This window comes from Anoplopoma fimbria, chromosome 17 (genome assembly GCF_027596085.1).
Source record: "Anoplopoma fimbria isolate UVic2021 breed Golden Eagle Sablefish chromosome 17, Afim_UVic_2022, whole genome shotgun sequence".
Lineage (NCBI taxonomy): Eukaryota > Metazoa > Chordata > Actinopteri > Perciformes > Anoplopomatidae > Anoplopoma > Anoplopoma fimbria.
This window is the reverse complement of record NC_072465.1, coordinates 28,070,995-28,086,580: the sequence shown is the minus strand read 5'-3', so window position 1 is coordinate 28,086,580 and position 15,586 is coordinate 28,070,995. Positions and strand designations below refer to the sequence as shown.

The window sequence follows — 15,586 nt, the reverse complement described above, 5'->3', positions numbered from 1 at the left end:
TAACACAGCTCTGATACACTGAGATTAAAAAAACTAATCAGTTAGAAGATACAAACATACTGAGAGCTGAACTCAAGAGACTTTTAAACGTGAACAATTTTTTTTTATTTTAGCCACAAACATGACAAAATAAATGTTGCTCCCTGTGTGTGAATCAGCACCAAGTTCATTAAATCAACTTCATTGCAGGTTATCGGCTGATGGACTGAGAGGGGAGAAAGGACTGGTGTTACCTGAGGGAGGCCAGCGCAGGTCCCTGTTTGGTGGAAGGAAACACATGGTGCAGGTAGTCACTCAGCAACTTCTCGTTAACGATACCTGACAGAGAGAGAGAGAGAGAGAGAGAGAGAGAGAGAGAGAGAGAGAGAGAGAGAGAGAGAGAGAGAGACGGGCATTAACTCCAACAACCTGTGTCTTTACCTGTGTCTTCATCTCACCTGTGTCTTCATCTCACCTGTGTCTTCATCTCACCTGTGTCTTCATCTCACCTGTGTCTATATCTGTGTCATCATCTCACCTGTGTCTATTATGTATCTGATAGTATCTGATAATACTTGTCTCACTTATGTCTTCATCTCACCTGTGTCTGTACCTGTGTCTTCATCTCACCTGTGTCCATCACCTGTGTCTAGCACCTGTGTCTTCATCTTTCTGTGTCTGTACCTATCTGCATAACCTCCAAATCCTGTTACATTACATACTCACAGATTGTTGCTATTTCATTGTTTTGTTAGAAACACATCTTTGTTTGTGTTGTATGTGTCGTGTACACACAGGGTATCGTAGCAGCAGGTCCTACCTGTGGCTTTGGGTTTGTCTGTGTCTGAAGCCAGTCTGTAGTTGCGGCGGGTCAGAGCGGTGCCGCCTCCTTTAGAGCTCATTCTGACTGACCGGAGTCACCTTGACACCTGAACCTAACACCGCTGAGGAACAGCAGAGGGACAAAACAGTATTTATGTTTATGGATCGACAAACCGTGAACGAAAAACACACTGACGAGTCATTGAACTTGTGTACTTTGAAAGCTGATACTTCAACTACATGATGATAACACCTTCTCTTCTCTCCCCCCCTCAGTACACCCAGTACTTCAGAGGACAGCTCCTATTCACCCTGCAGCTCCAATACTTGTGTACTTCAGCTGCTGATACTATCACTACATGAATACTTGTGTACTTCAGCTGCTGATACTATCACTACATGAATACTTGTGTACGAATACTTGTGTACTTCAGTTGCTGATACATGAATACTTGTGTACTTCAGCTGCTGATACATGAATACTTGTGTACTTCAGTTGCTGATACATGAATACTTGTGTACTTCAGCTGCTGATACTATCACTACATGAATACTTGTGTACTTCAGCTGCTGATACTATCACTACATGAATACTTGTGTACTTCAGCTGCTGATACATGAATACTTGTGTACTTCAGTTGCTGATACATGAATACTTGTGTACTTCAGTTGCTGATACATGAATACTTGTGTACTTCAGCTGCTGATACTATCACTACACGAATACTTGTGTACTTCAGCTGCTGATATATGAATACTTGTGTACTTCAGCTGCATGAATACTTGTGTATAACTACATGAATACTTGTGTACTTCAGCTGCTGATACTATCACTACACGAATACTTGTGTACTTCAGCTGCTGATATATGAATACTTGTGTACTTCAGCTGCTGATACTATAACTACATGAATACTTGTGTACTTCACTACATGAATACTTGTGTACTTCACTACATGAATACTTGTGTACTTCAGTACTGCAGTATTTTACATCACTACACTCCTGTTCTCATGTAACCTTAAGTTAAAGGATAATATAACACTTATCTTACTGAAGCAGGTGTTTGTCATGCATATATGTAGCATGCTAGCTAGCCACAGTTAGCCACCACTAAATGATCTGTCATTTATTATTACAAAACATTTAAAAACATTGAGATGAGCCGAACTACAGCTCACAGCCCTGTGAAGGAGTCCAGCACCACAGATCTGCATGTAGCCGCATGCTAACCCCTCAGAGACACAAACACACTGTTAGTCTATGGAGCTTCAGCTAGCAGCTAACGGCTAGCAGCAGCTAGCAGCTAACTGGACCTACCTGTCAGCGTTACTTCCGGGTTCGAACCGAGCCGCTCCTGTTGGGTGTGACTCAGAGTGATTCAGAGAGAGAGAGGTAGACAGATAAACAGGCAGCTGTCGGGGAGAAAAACAAGCTAATGCTAATGTTAATGCTAATGCTAATGTCTACCACAACAGTCCACGCCTCTCCGGTACGGGGCGCCGGCTGGGACAAAACGAGCGAAGCCTGGGTATGGATGAAAAAAGCGAAGGTCCTGAAAGTACACAAGTATTCATGTAGTGAAGTACACAAGTATTCATGTAGTGAAGTACACAAGTATTCATGTATCAGCAGCTTAAGTACACAAGTATTCATGTATCAGCAGCTGAAGTACACAAGTATTCATGTAGTGAAGTACACAAGTATTCATGTATCAGCAGCTGAAGTACACAAGTATTCATGTAGTGAAGTACACAAGTATTCATGTATCAGCAGCTGAAGTACACAAGTATTCATGTATCAGCAGCTGAAGTACACAAGTCAGCAACTGAAGTACACAAGTATTCATGTATCAGCAGCTGAAGTACACAAGTATTCATGTATCAGCAGCTGAAGTACACAAGTATTCATGTATCTGAAGTACACAAGTATTCTGAAGTACACAAGTATTCATGTATCAGCAGCTGAAGTACACAAGTATTCATGTAGTGAAGTACACAAGTATTCATGTATCAGCAGCTGAAGTACACAAGTATTCATGTTACAGCAACTGAAGTACACAAGTATTCATGTATCAGCAACTGAAGTACACAAGTATTCATGTATCAGCAACTGAAGTACACAAGTATTCATGTAGTGGAAGTATCAGCAGCTGAAGTACACAAGTATTCATGTAGTGATAGTATCAGCAGCTGAAGTACACAAGTATTCATGTATCAGCAACTGAAGTACACAAGTATTCATGTATCAGCAGCTGAAGTACACAAGTATTCATGTAGTGATACACACAAGTATTCATGTAGTGATAGTATCAGCAGCTGAAGTACACAAGTATTCATGTAGTGATAGTATCAGCAGCTGAAGTACACAAGTATTCATGTAGTGATATACACAAGTATTCGTGTAGTGATAGCATCAGCAGCTGAAGTACACAAGTATTCATGTAAAACATTGAGTCATTTATAATTATAAAACAGTATTAATACCTCAATCTAAAGTATTACAGTCATTATACAGAGGGTCAAACAAAAACATTTGATTACATTTAATGATGCATTACTGTGTTCATCACTTTAATGTTGCAGCTGGTAAAATTGATGCTCATTTTTTTTTTTTTTTTTTTTTTTTTTTTTTTTTCATGGACTGCCAAATGTTGTAAGGAATTGTGGAGCAGCATTATCTTCTTTCCTTTGGTAAAGGCTGGTCCAGTGTCTCCTGTGCCGAAGGAGCTAAGAAAGGAAACATTTAAGCATCTTTCCTTAGCATGCAGAGAACTCAAACAGCTCTTATCATATGGCGGCCACTTAGATACTTCAGGGTCATTTCACTCAGTTAGGAACCTTCCAAAGCAAAAAAAGTACTTTTTGACCGCAGCCCTGGTCTCTCATTAGTCAGTCCACTTGCAATTTGTCCCTGACAGATTGTCTTGTGTTTCTGCAAAGCTCTCAATCATTTTCCGAGTTATGGTATCTGATCTGCCCGTTCTGACCTTGGATTTTCTGCCTCCCCCTTTTGGATTTGAGTGACTGATATCTTCTCTGATCGTTCTCTGCATATCTCTTAGTTGATCTTTTGGGTTCAAGTCTAGTCTACTAGTGACCATTCATTTACTGTTTTCATGGCAGCCATTACTGTACTGTGCTGCTTCCAAAAAACAGAATGGTGATGAGATAAAAATGTTCTTCAAGCAAATGTATTCCTTAATTTATCCGCAGTCCCAGGACCTCGGGGCCGGGCTGGATGACTCGCAAAGGTCTTCAGGTACCTCTTTTCAAGTTGCATTGTGAGCAAAAGTCATACTTGCAATGGTGGACGTTCAAGAAACTGTAATCATTCTGGCCTCCTGATACCGGTCTGCTGATTCAAGGCCAAACCAAGCCTGAAAGAACTACTTCTTCAGCTTGACGGCACTAAAGATCTTTTGAACACAACTCCGGACAACTGACTCCCCAACAGAGGGTCAGAATGTCAATCTCAAGGACAGGTTCTTCAGCCAGACCAGTTCCCCTTCAATATACAGTCATATTGCTTCCTGACACATGATCCAACTTACCATCCGCTGCTGATCTGCCGACAGCTCGGCTCCTCTTGTCACCAAAGTGTCTAAGATAAAACAACCACAATCAATCATCATCTTTTGGCACAAGGTGTTTTCGCACCAGGTGCATGAATATATTCTAACATAGTCTTGGGGTCTCACCAATTTCAAGGCTTGACATGAGGGTTGGGTGATTTGCCAAATGGTGGGCAGTTGAAGACAGGAACTGATCCAAGAACTGGTTCTGGTTGTGGTGATGGTTCTAATCAGTCATGTTTCATGTAAACTGTCACGGGTGTGGTGTGGACCCAGAAGCAGTGCGGCAGGACACAGAGTTGAATGCAGCAGCTTTATTGAAAGCGGAACATACAGCATACAAACAGGATCAGACAAACAGGCAGGGTCAGACACATCGTGAATTCCTATAAAGAAATGCCAAGCCGTCAGGGAAACAGGCAGGGGATCAGGCAGACGGAAACCAGAGGAAGCGGAGGCTATACTCGTGGTCGGGGACAGAAGGCTAAGGTGGCTAAATGGGGCAAAAGCAAGGTAGGAATCTGGTGGTCGGGGACAGAAGGCTGAATCGTTGACCGGGACACAGGCAAGGCAAGGAAGTCCAGACAGGCAGAGTCGGCAACGGGAAGTCAGTCCAAGGGAAATTGCTGGAAGGTCTGGCATGAATGCGGCGAACGATCTGGCAGTGAGTGTGTGTGAGACTGGGGTATTTATACTGAGGTGAGTAGTGCAGCAGAGTGAGCAGGTGAGAGGGATTGTGCTGATGAGGTGGGTGTGGCAGACAGGTGCACTGAGTAATACTGATTAGGTGAGGGATGGTGTGGTGAGAGAGAAGGGGCTGGGCTGTGAGCTGGAAGTGGAACTGGGAGAGGCCGGAGTGAACTGAGAGACAGAGTGACAGGCAGGTGAACAGCTAATGACAGGAGTGTATGGAAGGAAAACTGTGACAGAACCCCCCCCTCAAGGGGACGGCTCCAGAAGTCCCCAAAAAGTCCAAAGGAACATACATCGGGTGGGCCCGGAGGAGGGCAAGAACTCCTCCGAGGCCGCAGAGTCAGAATCCTCTAAGGATGACGCAAGGTGGACGAGCAGAACCCCTCTGGGGGGGCGAACAGGAGGACGACCAAGGCGGACGGGCAGAACCCCTCTGGGGGGGCGAACTGGAGGACGACCAGGCCAAAGGGGCCTCACTGGGGGTCGGTCACGGGGACGACCTGGTGGGCGGATCCTCTCTGGAGGTCGGGCGTGGGTCTCTCAAGGCTGGCGGATCCTCTCTGGAGGTCGGGCGAGGGTCTCTCAAGGCTGGCGGATCCTCTCTGGAGGTCGGGCAAGGGCTCTCAAACCTGGGGCTCTGCGACCTAGCGGGAACAGGAGCAGGGGGACACTGCGGCCCAGCCGGGACGGGACCCGGGGAGGCTGTGACCCAGCAGGTGCAGGGGTCTGCCGGGCGCCAGCGGGTCAGGAGGTGCAGGGGTCTGCCGGAGCGCCGACGGGTCAGGAGGTGCAGGGGTCGGCCGGAGCGCCGACGGGTCAGGAGGTGCAGGGGTCGGCCGGAGCGCCGACGGGTCAGGAGGTGCAGGGGTCGGCCGGAGCGCCGACGGGTCAGGAGTCGGCAGGAGAGCCGACGGGTCAGGAGGTCAGGGGGTCGGCCGGAGCGCCGACGGGTCAGGAGATGCAGGGGTCGGCGGGCACCGCGGGTCAGGAGGTGCAGGAGTCGGAATGCGGGAGGAGTTGGCCGGAACGCCGACGGGTCAGGAGGCTGAGGGACGGGAACTGGTGAGACGTGCGATTTGGGTAACAGACCTCTCCTTCTTTCCTGCCTCCTTCCTGCTCTGGCTAGCTGGATACTCAGAGGCCCTCCATAAGCCAGACGGCTTCCCAGGAATGGGTTAGGGTCCCGGGCGGACTGAGGGGCAGGAGACTGGAGGCTAGGTGGCTGATGGCTAGGGGTGCCCAGAAACTCTGTAGCCCAGAGAGGCAAATAGTTCCTCAGCCATGGCATGGAGGAGGCCTCCCTTTGTGCATTTTGAGTGCAACCTCTCTGTACTCGTCGTTAGGAGCTCTCCTCCATTCCCCCTGGATGCAGATGAGGGTATATAACAGTTCATTCAACTCCTCCTTAAACAATGCTGGGTCCATGTTATGGCCAGATCGTACTGTCACGGGTGTGGTGTGGACCCAGGAGCAGTGCGGCAGGACATGGAGTTGAATGCAGCAGCTTTATTGAAAGCGGAACATACAGCAGACAAACAGGCAGGGTCAGACTCACGTCGTGAATTCCTATAAGGAAATGCCAAGCCGTCAGGGAAACAGGCAGGGGATCAGGCAGACGGAAACCAGAGGAAGCGGAGGCTATACTCTGGGGTCAGGGTGAAAAACAAGTGGAGCCTCCCTGGGCTGAAGAGCAGGCTGAGCAGGTGGAGCCGAAGTAGTGGGTTTCAGGAGGGTGAGCATCTGTTGCATCTGGGTGGAAAGGTCTAGAATATTGTCTGTCATAGACGTCTGAAAGGTGTCCTGCCTGGCGTGCAATTGCTGCACGCCGCCCACAAGAGAGGACAGCTGCTGCTCATGATCATGAAGCTTCTGCCTTTGGGCACAGAGAGCCGAGCGAGTCTGTCATGGCCAGATTGTACTGAAACGTTCTGTACAAGGCTGGGACTCAGACGCAGAGAGAAGCACGGAGACAAAATATAATTCAAAAAAATAAAACTTTACTTTAACGGTCCAGAGGTCATACACAGGAATGCAGTCAGAGAAGGCAACCAAGTCCATTCAGGGAAAAAGCACAAAATCCAAAATCCGTAATACAGGCAGAGTCAAAAAACAGGTAAATCAACATGATGAAACTGAAGCAGGAAAGCATGTACACACTAAGGCGACGAAGACAATCTGGCAGAGGGTAAGTGGAAACACAGGGTCTAAATAGGGCAGGCTTAATTACAAACAATGTACAGGTGTGGGGGGAAACCTAAAGGAAGTACAACTAGAAACTATACACAACAACTGTGACAACAAAATAAAACAGGAAGTGAAAACAAAAGAAAACAGACTGAACAGATCATCACACAAACAAAGGTAGAGGTGAAGAAATGAGAGGATTCAAGAACTGGTTCAGTACTCTAAATCATTACATCACACTCGTTTTTATTGTAGGTTTATGTTCAAATAATCTTTGAATTCAAACTACTGCAACACTTTCCAGATAAAATCTTCTACCACAGAATGGTATTTTATGAGCTTCAGAACGGGAAAATGTTATACAGATGAAATGAGGTAAAACCTGTTAACCGGTGAGCTCTAGAGGTGTGGTTAGTGTTTGTGGAATGAAAGACACCTCTGTGTTACAGGTGATTTAGCAGAGCAGGTTTTGACTAAGCTCCACCCCTCACCTGACACATCTGAGACCAACAGTTTGTGATTCTTCCTCACTAAAGAGACACACAGACTGAAAGAGAGACGATCAGATTCACCTTCAGACCAATCTAACAACTTCATCTGAGTGAGTTCATCTTCAGGAGAGAAAAGTGGAAAACAACAACACTGCTGCTTCAACCTGCTGACACTCCACACACTGAATGTGAGTTTGACCTTAAAACAGTGAAGTTAGTAGAGGAGGGAGAGGAGCCATGACTGATGTACTTTCTGTGTTTTCAGCTTCACTCAGAGACAAAATGGCTTCCAGATCAGAAAAGGATCTCTGCTGTCCGGTCTGTCATGATGTCTTTAGAGATCCTGTTGTTCTGTCATGTAGCCACAGCTTCTGTAAAGACTGTCTGAAGAGCTGGTGGAGAGAGAAACCAACACAGGAGTGTCCAGTTTGTAAAAGAAGATCATCAAGGTCAGATCCACCTGTTAGTCTGGTGTTAAAGAACCTGTGTGAGTCCTTCTTACTGGAGAGAGATCAGAGAGCTTCAGAGGCTTTCTGCAGTCTGCACTCTGAGAAACTCAAACTCTTCTGTCTGGACCATCAGCAGCCAGTGTGTCACATATGTAGAGATTCAGAGAATCACACCAACCATAGATTCAGACCCATCGTTGAAGTTGCTCAACAACACAAGAAGAAACTTCAGGAAACTCTGGAGCCCTTAAAGGAGAAGTTAAAGGTTTTTGAACAAGTTAAGGTGAAGTTTGATCAAACAGCAGAACACATGAAGGTCCAGGCCCGATACACAGAGAGTCAGATTAAGGATCAGTTTAAGAAGCTCCACCAGTTTCTAGAGCAGGAAGAGGAGGCCAGGATGGCTGCACTGAGGGAGGAAGAGGAGCAGAAGAGTCAGATGATGAAGGAGAAGATGGAGGCTCTGAGCAGAGAGATAGCAGCTCTTTCAGACACAGTCAGAGCCACAGAGGACGAGCTGAGAGCTGAAGACGTCTCATTCCTCAACAACTACAAGGCTGCAGTGGAAAGAGTCCAGCAGCGCCCCCTGCTGGAGGATCCACAGCTGCTCTCAGGAGCTCTGATAGACGAGGCCAAACACCTGGGCAACCTGACCTTCAACATCTGGAACAAGATGAAGGACATGTTCTCCTACAGTGCTGTGATTCTGGACCCAAACACTGCTGATCCGGAACTCATCCTGTCTGAAGATCTGACCAGTGTGAGACGAGGAGAGAGACAGCAGCTTCCTGATAATCCAGAGAGGTTTGATCTTTACTGCTCTGTTCTGGGCTCTAAGGGTTTTAACTCAGGGACTCACAGCTGGGATGTCGAGGTTGGGGACAGTACAGACTGGTCACTGGGTGTGTTAGCAGAGTCTGTCCAGAGGAAGGGAGACATACAGTCTGGATTATGGAGAATAAGTTTATTTATCGATAGATACTCTGCACGGTCACCTGCAGCTCTACTAACCAATCTTGTAGTGCAGAAGAAATTCCGGAGGATCAGAGTGAATCTGGACTGGGACGGAGGAAAGCTGTTGTTCTCTGATCCTGATACTAACACACACATACACACCTTCACACACACTTTCACTGAGAGGATGTTTCCTTACTTTTACACTACAGATAAACTGAAGATATCACCACCAAAGGTCTGTGTGTCAAAAAAAAAGGTCTGATAGAGACTTAAGTTTGAGGCTATTGTGGTTGTTGATGGCTAATGCTGTCACTGAGTCAACATCAGATTCAATTATCAGCAGTTTTAAGTTGCCCTCAATGTTATATGTTATATGTATATACAGTTATGTGTTCTCACCTTGTTGATGAACATGCACACTTTTGTAACAAACAAAGATGTGTAAATCTTTAAAGTCTATAAAGTTGTGTACTGACCTATAAGAAGGCTGCAGAAATATCAACAGTGATCATGCAAGAAAATACAAATATATCGTGTTCATTTCTTCATGTAATGTGTCAACAAAGTGTCTATTCAGTCTGATTGTTCAAATGCAGTCGGGTCAGAATCTAAATGTCTATTTCAGATATTACCAGACAAAACTGAGCTACGACTTTTCGCAAAACGTTTTTAGTCTATTTGTGTTTATGTTTAGTCAAAATGTCTCCATTAAAAGTACGCTGAAATCATCTTTTATCAGCTCCTGTTTTCAGTGTACTCATAGATGTCGAGACAAGAATCACTGGATAACTTTGATACTGAAGAAAACTTAAAAAACATGATGTTTCTACCGACTGGATTCCACCGAGCGGGTCAGAGGGGTTGAGGTTCTACCGATAAGCATTTGCTCATCAATCATGTTTCATGTAAATAACACACAGGACCTAGTTGCAATGCATGTGTTTATATTTATGTATACTGTGTATAATGTGTACACTGTTTTGACCTCGTCTCTTGTTCTTTGATGTTATCATTACAGGATCTTTCAACATGCAGCTTAAATTCTACATATACAGTACAGCACAGCGGAGTTTTCTGCTTCTCTAACACAATAGAGACACTTTAATCTCATCTGGTTTTGTGTGATTTGTGCCCTAAATTATTAAATTACACTTCATTGTAGGCAAATGTGCCAAATAACCGTTGAACTCAAAGATAGAGATTTACAGATAAAAACTCCATAGCAGTAGTTCAAATGCCAAATAACCTTTGGACTCAAATGACTGCAACACTTTTCAGAATAAAAAACCCAAAGTGTTTCACTCCATGAAAGTGAAAATGTTCCTTATGCAAATAAAATGAGGTAAAACCTGTTTCCCGGTGAGCTGTAGAGGTGTGGTTAGTGTTTGTGGAATGAAACACACCTCTGTGTTACAGGTGATTTAGCAGAGCAGGTTTTGACTAAGCTCCACCCCTCACCTGACACATCTGAGACAAACAGTTTGTGATTCTTCCTCACTATAGAGACACACAGACTGAAAGAGAGACGATCAGATTCACCTTCAGACCAAACTAACAACTTTCTCTGAGTGAGTTCAGCTTGGTGCTGTTGGGCGAAATCCTCACCACAGTCTTTCTCTCCAAAATCCACCACCCACTGCAAACTAACACTTTAGTTTTAACCTATTTCGTAAACTTTTTTGTAGAGTACCAAATTTTAGCTCACTTGATTTCTGTATTTTCTGCTTCTTTCAAAATTTGTCAATTTAGGGTTGAGCCTTGGCAGGCCTTAGATGATCCAATTTGCAGAAAATACACATCTGTTCTTTATGATTCCGTCAAATGCAGACATGGTAAGGCAAAATAGAGAAATGCACTTACCAGTCTTTGTTGTATTGGAATGCTGTTTGTGACGTCAATCTGTGATGGAAATCTTAGAGCTAATTCCCTCAACACAGGAGAAGTTTCGGCAGACCCAGATGTCTTAAGCAGTAACATTTATTGTTGCTCGATCGAGGAGAACAGGGAAACACCACGTGTGAATCACAGCGTACTGCTAACCAATTCTGAAGATGGTGTCCTTGAGCACAGTATTTAACCTTCCCCAGACCAGCTTAGTTCCGCTATATCCAAATAGGGTTAGTTCTACATCAGCCTGGCATGTGTGAGGATTCTATTGGATATAAGATCTAAACAAGGAAATACATCTACCGTTGCTGTGCTAGCAACAACATAGCCTCTGTACAGTCTCTCTTATCCAGCGTCTCCAACCAGATGCCAGTCTGTTGAGTCTAATTGAATACAGAAGGTTTCGAGCTGACCTTGGCCTACCAGCTGCCAGAGTCAGCTCGGCCTTATCAGGCACATAGGGTGAGGCAGGCGAAGAGAGACAGACAGTTGACCTGACCAGTGAAGCCCTGTCTTAAGTTACCTTTCAACTACATGAGGGAAGTTTAACATACAATAAGGAAAATTACTTCACAATCAGCACTCCCAGGACCTCGGGGCCGGGCCGGAGGACTCGCCCTGGTCTTCAGGAAAACTCTTTTCAAGTTTTTGCAATGGTGGACGTTCAAGAAACTGTAATCATTCTGGCCTCCTGATACCGGTCTGCTGATTCAAGGCCAAACCAAGCCTGAAAGAACTACTTCTTCAGCTTGACGGCACTAAAGATCTTCTGAACACAACTCTGGACAACTGACTCCCCAACAGAGGGTCAGAATGTCAATCTCAAGGACAGGTTCTTCAGCCAGACCAGTTCCCCTTCAATATACATTCATATTGCTTCCTGACACATGATCCAACTTACCATCCGCTGCTGATCTGCCGACAGCTCGGCTCCTCTTGCCACCAAAGTGTCTAAGATAAAACAACCACAATCAATCATCATCTTTTGGCACAAGGTGTTTTAGCACCAGGTGCATGAATATATTCTAACATAGTCTTGGGGTTTCACCAATTTCAAGGCTTGACATGAGGGTTGGGTGATTTGCCAAATGATTGGCAGTTGAAGACAGGAACTGATCCAAGAACCGGTTCTGGTTGTGGAGATGATGGTTCTAATCAGTCATGTTTCATGTAAACAACACACATGACCTAGTTGCAATGCATGTTTTTATATTTATGTATACTGTGTATTTTCATCTCATCTCTTGTTCTTTGATGTTATCATTACAGGATCTGATTTTCTTTGGATAAAACATGTAATGTTATCATTACAGGATCTTTCAACATGCAGCTTAAATTCTACATATACAGCACAGCAAACTTTTCTGCTTCTCTAACACAATAGGGACACTTTAATCTCATCTGGTTTTGTGGGATTTGTGCCCTAAATTATTAAATTACACTTTAATGCAAATGTGCCAAATAACTGTTGAACTGAAAGATACAGATTTTCAGGTAAAAGCTCCATAGCAGCTATTATTCAGCCCAGCTGAATGGTATTTTATGAGCCCATGAAGGTGAAAATGTCCTTATTTCCTTATGCAAATAATATGAGGTAAAACCTGTTTACTGGTGAGCTGTAGAGGTGTGGTTAGTGTTTGTGGAATGAAACACACCTCTGTGTTACAGGTGACACATTTAGCAGAGCAGGTTTTGACAAAGCTCCACCCCTCACCTGACTCACCTGAGACCAACAGTTTGTGATTCTTCCTCACTATAGAGACACACAGACTGAAAGAGAGACGATCAGATTCACCTTCAGACCAAACTAACAACTTCCTCTGAGTGAGTTCATCTTCAGGAGAGAAAAGTGGAAAACTACAACACTGCTGCTTCAACCTGCTGACACTCCACACACTGAATGTGAGTTTGACTTTAAAACAGTGAAGTTAGTAGAGGAGGGAGAGGAGCCATGACTGATGTACTTTCTGTGTTTTCAGCTTCACTCAGAGACAAAATGGCTTCCAGATCAGAGGAGAATCTCTGCTGTCCGGTCTGTCATGAAGTCTTTAGAGATCCTGCTGTTCTGTCATGTAGCCACAGCTTCTGTAAAGACTGTCTGAGGAGCTGGTGGAGAGAGAAACAAACAGAGGAGTGTCCAGTTTGTAAGATAATATCTTCAAAGAAAAACCCACCTTGTAACCTGGTGTTAAAGAACCTGTGTGATTCCTTCTTACTGGAGAGAGATCAGAGATCTTCAGAGACTCTCTGCAGTCTGCACTCTGAGAAATTCAAACTCTTCTGTCTGGACCATCAGCAGCCAGTGTGTCTCGTCTGCAGAGATTCAGAAAATCACACCAACCACAGATTCAGACCCATCGATGAAGCTGCTCGACAACAGAAGAAGAAACTTCAGGAAACTCTGAAGCCCTTAAAGGAGAAGTTAAAGGTTTTTAAAAGAGTTAAAGTGAAGTTTGATCAAACAGCAAAACACTTGAAGGTCCAGGCCCGACGCACAGAGAGGCAGATTAAGGATCAGTTTAAGAAGCTCCACCAGTTTCTAAAGGAGGAAGAGGAGGCCAGGTTGGCTGCACTGAGGGAGGAAGAGGAGCAGAAGAGTCAGATGATGAAGGAGAAGATGGAGGCTCTGAGCAGAGAGATAGCAGCTCTTTCAGACACAGTCAGAGCCACAGAGGACGAGCTGAGAGCTGAAGACGTCTCATTCCTCAACAACTACAAGGCTGCAGTGGAAAGAGTCCAGCAGCGCCCCCTGCTGGAGGATCCACAGCTGCTCTCAGGAGCTCTGATAGACGAGGCCAAACACCTGGGCAACCTGACCTTCAACATCTGGAACAAGATGAAGGACATGGTCTCCTACACTCCTCTAATTCCGAACCTAAACACTGCTCAGCCAAACCTCATCCTGTCTGAGGATGTGATCAGTCTGAGTCGAGAAGAGAAACAGCAGCTTCCTGATAATCCAGAGAGGTTTGATCTTCACTGCTCTGTTCTGGGCTCTGAAGGATTTAACTCAGGGACTCACAGCTGGGATGTCGATGTAGGAGACAGTACAGACTGGTCTCTGGGTGTGTTAGCAGAGTCTGTCCAGAGGAAGGGACTCATACAGTCTGGATTATTGAGAATGAAGTTCTTTAAAGGTAAATATTCAGTATCTTCACCTCCAGCTCCACCAACTGATCTCGTAGTTCAGAAGAAGCTCCAGAGGATCAGAGTGAATCTAGAATGGAACAAAGGAAAGTTGTCGTTCTCTGATCCTGATACTAACACAGACATTCACACCTTCACACACACCTTCACTGAGAGGATGTTTCCATACATTGAAACTGGAGATAAACTGAAGATATCACCACTGAAGGTCTGTGTGTCAAAAAAAAAGGTCTGATAGAGACTTAAGTTTGAAGGTGGTGATTAGTCAACAACTCTTTCTTATATTTATGTAGATTGTGTACATGCATGAGAAAACAAATTATAAATCAAGTTAAACTTTTTTGATCTATGTTGTGTATCAGATATTTGCAGCAGCAAACAGTAACAGGAAATAAAGGGAACAAAACAGTTTAGCAGAATGAGAGTTAACATTCAGTGATGTAAAGCTGAAAAGTAAAACAGTGGTTTGCAGGTGTTCAAAGGTCAGTGGAATAAAAGCAATAATACAGACAGTTTGATAAAGCTCTCAGTGATCTGAATCAGCTTTCTGATGCGTTCCTCAAAACAAACTCAGAGGTCGAGCAGAGCTGCACTGATGACGTGTTAGAAACAAGAGGATGATCGGACGCCACCATCTGCAAGAAACTTTTATCCAACCAGCTCGGAGGACTCAGCAGAGTTTCACTGTCTGACTCTGTTTAACCAGCGATGAGCGTTGATGTAGTCGAATAGAAGAAACGCCGGACTCCTTTGACATTTCTGTCCAATCTAGACGTCTTCATTTAGTCCTGATGAGACTGAAACCAGCATGTTGGGATGATTCAGCTTCTTCTTCATTTTTAGTCTGATCTGATTAACTGAGGGTCGCCACACACAGACGGTTTTAAATTCACTGAAGACTCATCGGCTGTGTTTTAAACTGGACGCTAAAACCCACGTTTTTGATACCAACTCTGGTTTGGATTAAATCTGCTCTAACTTCAAGAAGTACTTCAAGAAGTACTACCCTGAGCCTTCCGCTTAGCACTTATTGTATTAGTTTGTTGCACTTATTGTATTCGTATCAGTTTGTTTCTGTACTTTTGCTCTGGTTTATGCTCTTAGATGCTTGTTTAAGAAAGGAGATGCACTTATGACTTCTGGTGACTCGTAGTTCTCTTGAATACCTATGTTGAATACACTTATTGTAAGTCGCTTTGGATAAAAGCGTCTGCTAAATGACTGTAATGTAATGTAATGTAACTTCCCGTGTGTTCAACTGCACTTCCTGCTTGATTATCAAAAGAGGACAAAAGCCAAATTAGTGAACATAAATGTTATCTGACTGTGGTTTTAAATTGCTCTCAATGTTTCACACAGTTCCTACAACAATTTACAGGAAGAGTCTATAGAAATAGACACAG

At 44.4% G+C, this 15,586-nt stretch overlaps 3 protein-coding genes across 4 annotated transcripts in view; 2 read left to right on the top strand and 1 right to left on the bottom strand.

The window, feature by feature from the left end:
* LOC129105494 (E3 ubiquitin-protein ligase RNF123) overlaps positions 1 to 7,107 on the bottom strand; it is a 114,080-nt gene extending 106,973 nt beyond the window's left edge. Inside the window, exons 1-3 of one of the 2 annotated variants that reach the window (XM_054616553.1) lie at positions 7,070 to 7,107; positions 800 to 923; positions 234 to 318 (exon numbers count right to left, since the gene is read on the bottom strand). In XM_054616553.1, coding sequence (XP_054472528.1) covers positions 234 to 318; positions 800 to 881 — 167 coding nt within the window. In that variant the 5' untranslated portion in view covers positions 882 to 923; positions 7,070 to 7,107. Of the gene's footprint in view, positions 1 to 233; positions 319 to 799; positions 924 to 2,121; positions 2,253 to 7,069 lie in introns of those variants that run through there. The other variant, XM_054616552.1, reaches the window with a different exon arrangement.
* A 912-nt stretch (positions 7,108 to 8,019) lies between these two features.
* LOC129105496 (nuclear factor 7, ovary-like) lies at positions 8,020 to 9,411 on the top strand. Its single transcript, XM_054616555.1, has one exon. It carries the CDS (start codon positions 8,026 to 8,028, stop codon positions 9,409 to 9,411), a length of 1,386 nt encoding a protein of 461 aa, XP_054472530.1. The 5' UTR covers positions 8,020 to 8,025.
* A 3,410-nt stretch (positions 9,412 to 12,821) lies between these two features.
* Positions 12,822 to 14,418, top strand: LOC129106317 (zinc-binding protein A33-like). The gene is made up of 2 exons (XM_054617702.1): positions 12,822 to 12,938; positions 13,016 to 14,418. Exon 2 carries the CDS (start codon positions 13,033 to 13,035, stop codon positions 14,416 to 14,418), a length of 1,386 nt encoding a protein of 461 aa, XP_054473677.1. The 5' UTR covers positions 12,822 to 12,938; positions 13,016 to 13,032.
* Positions 14,419 to 15,586: the final 1,168 nt, after the last annotated feature.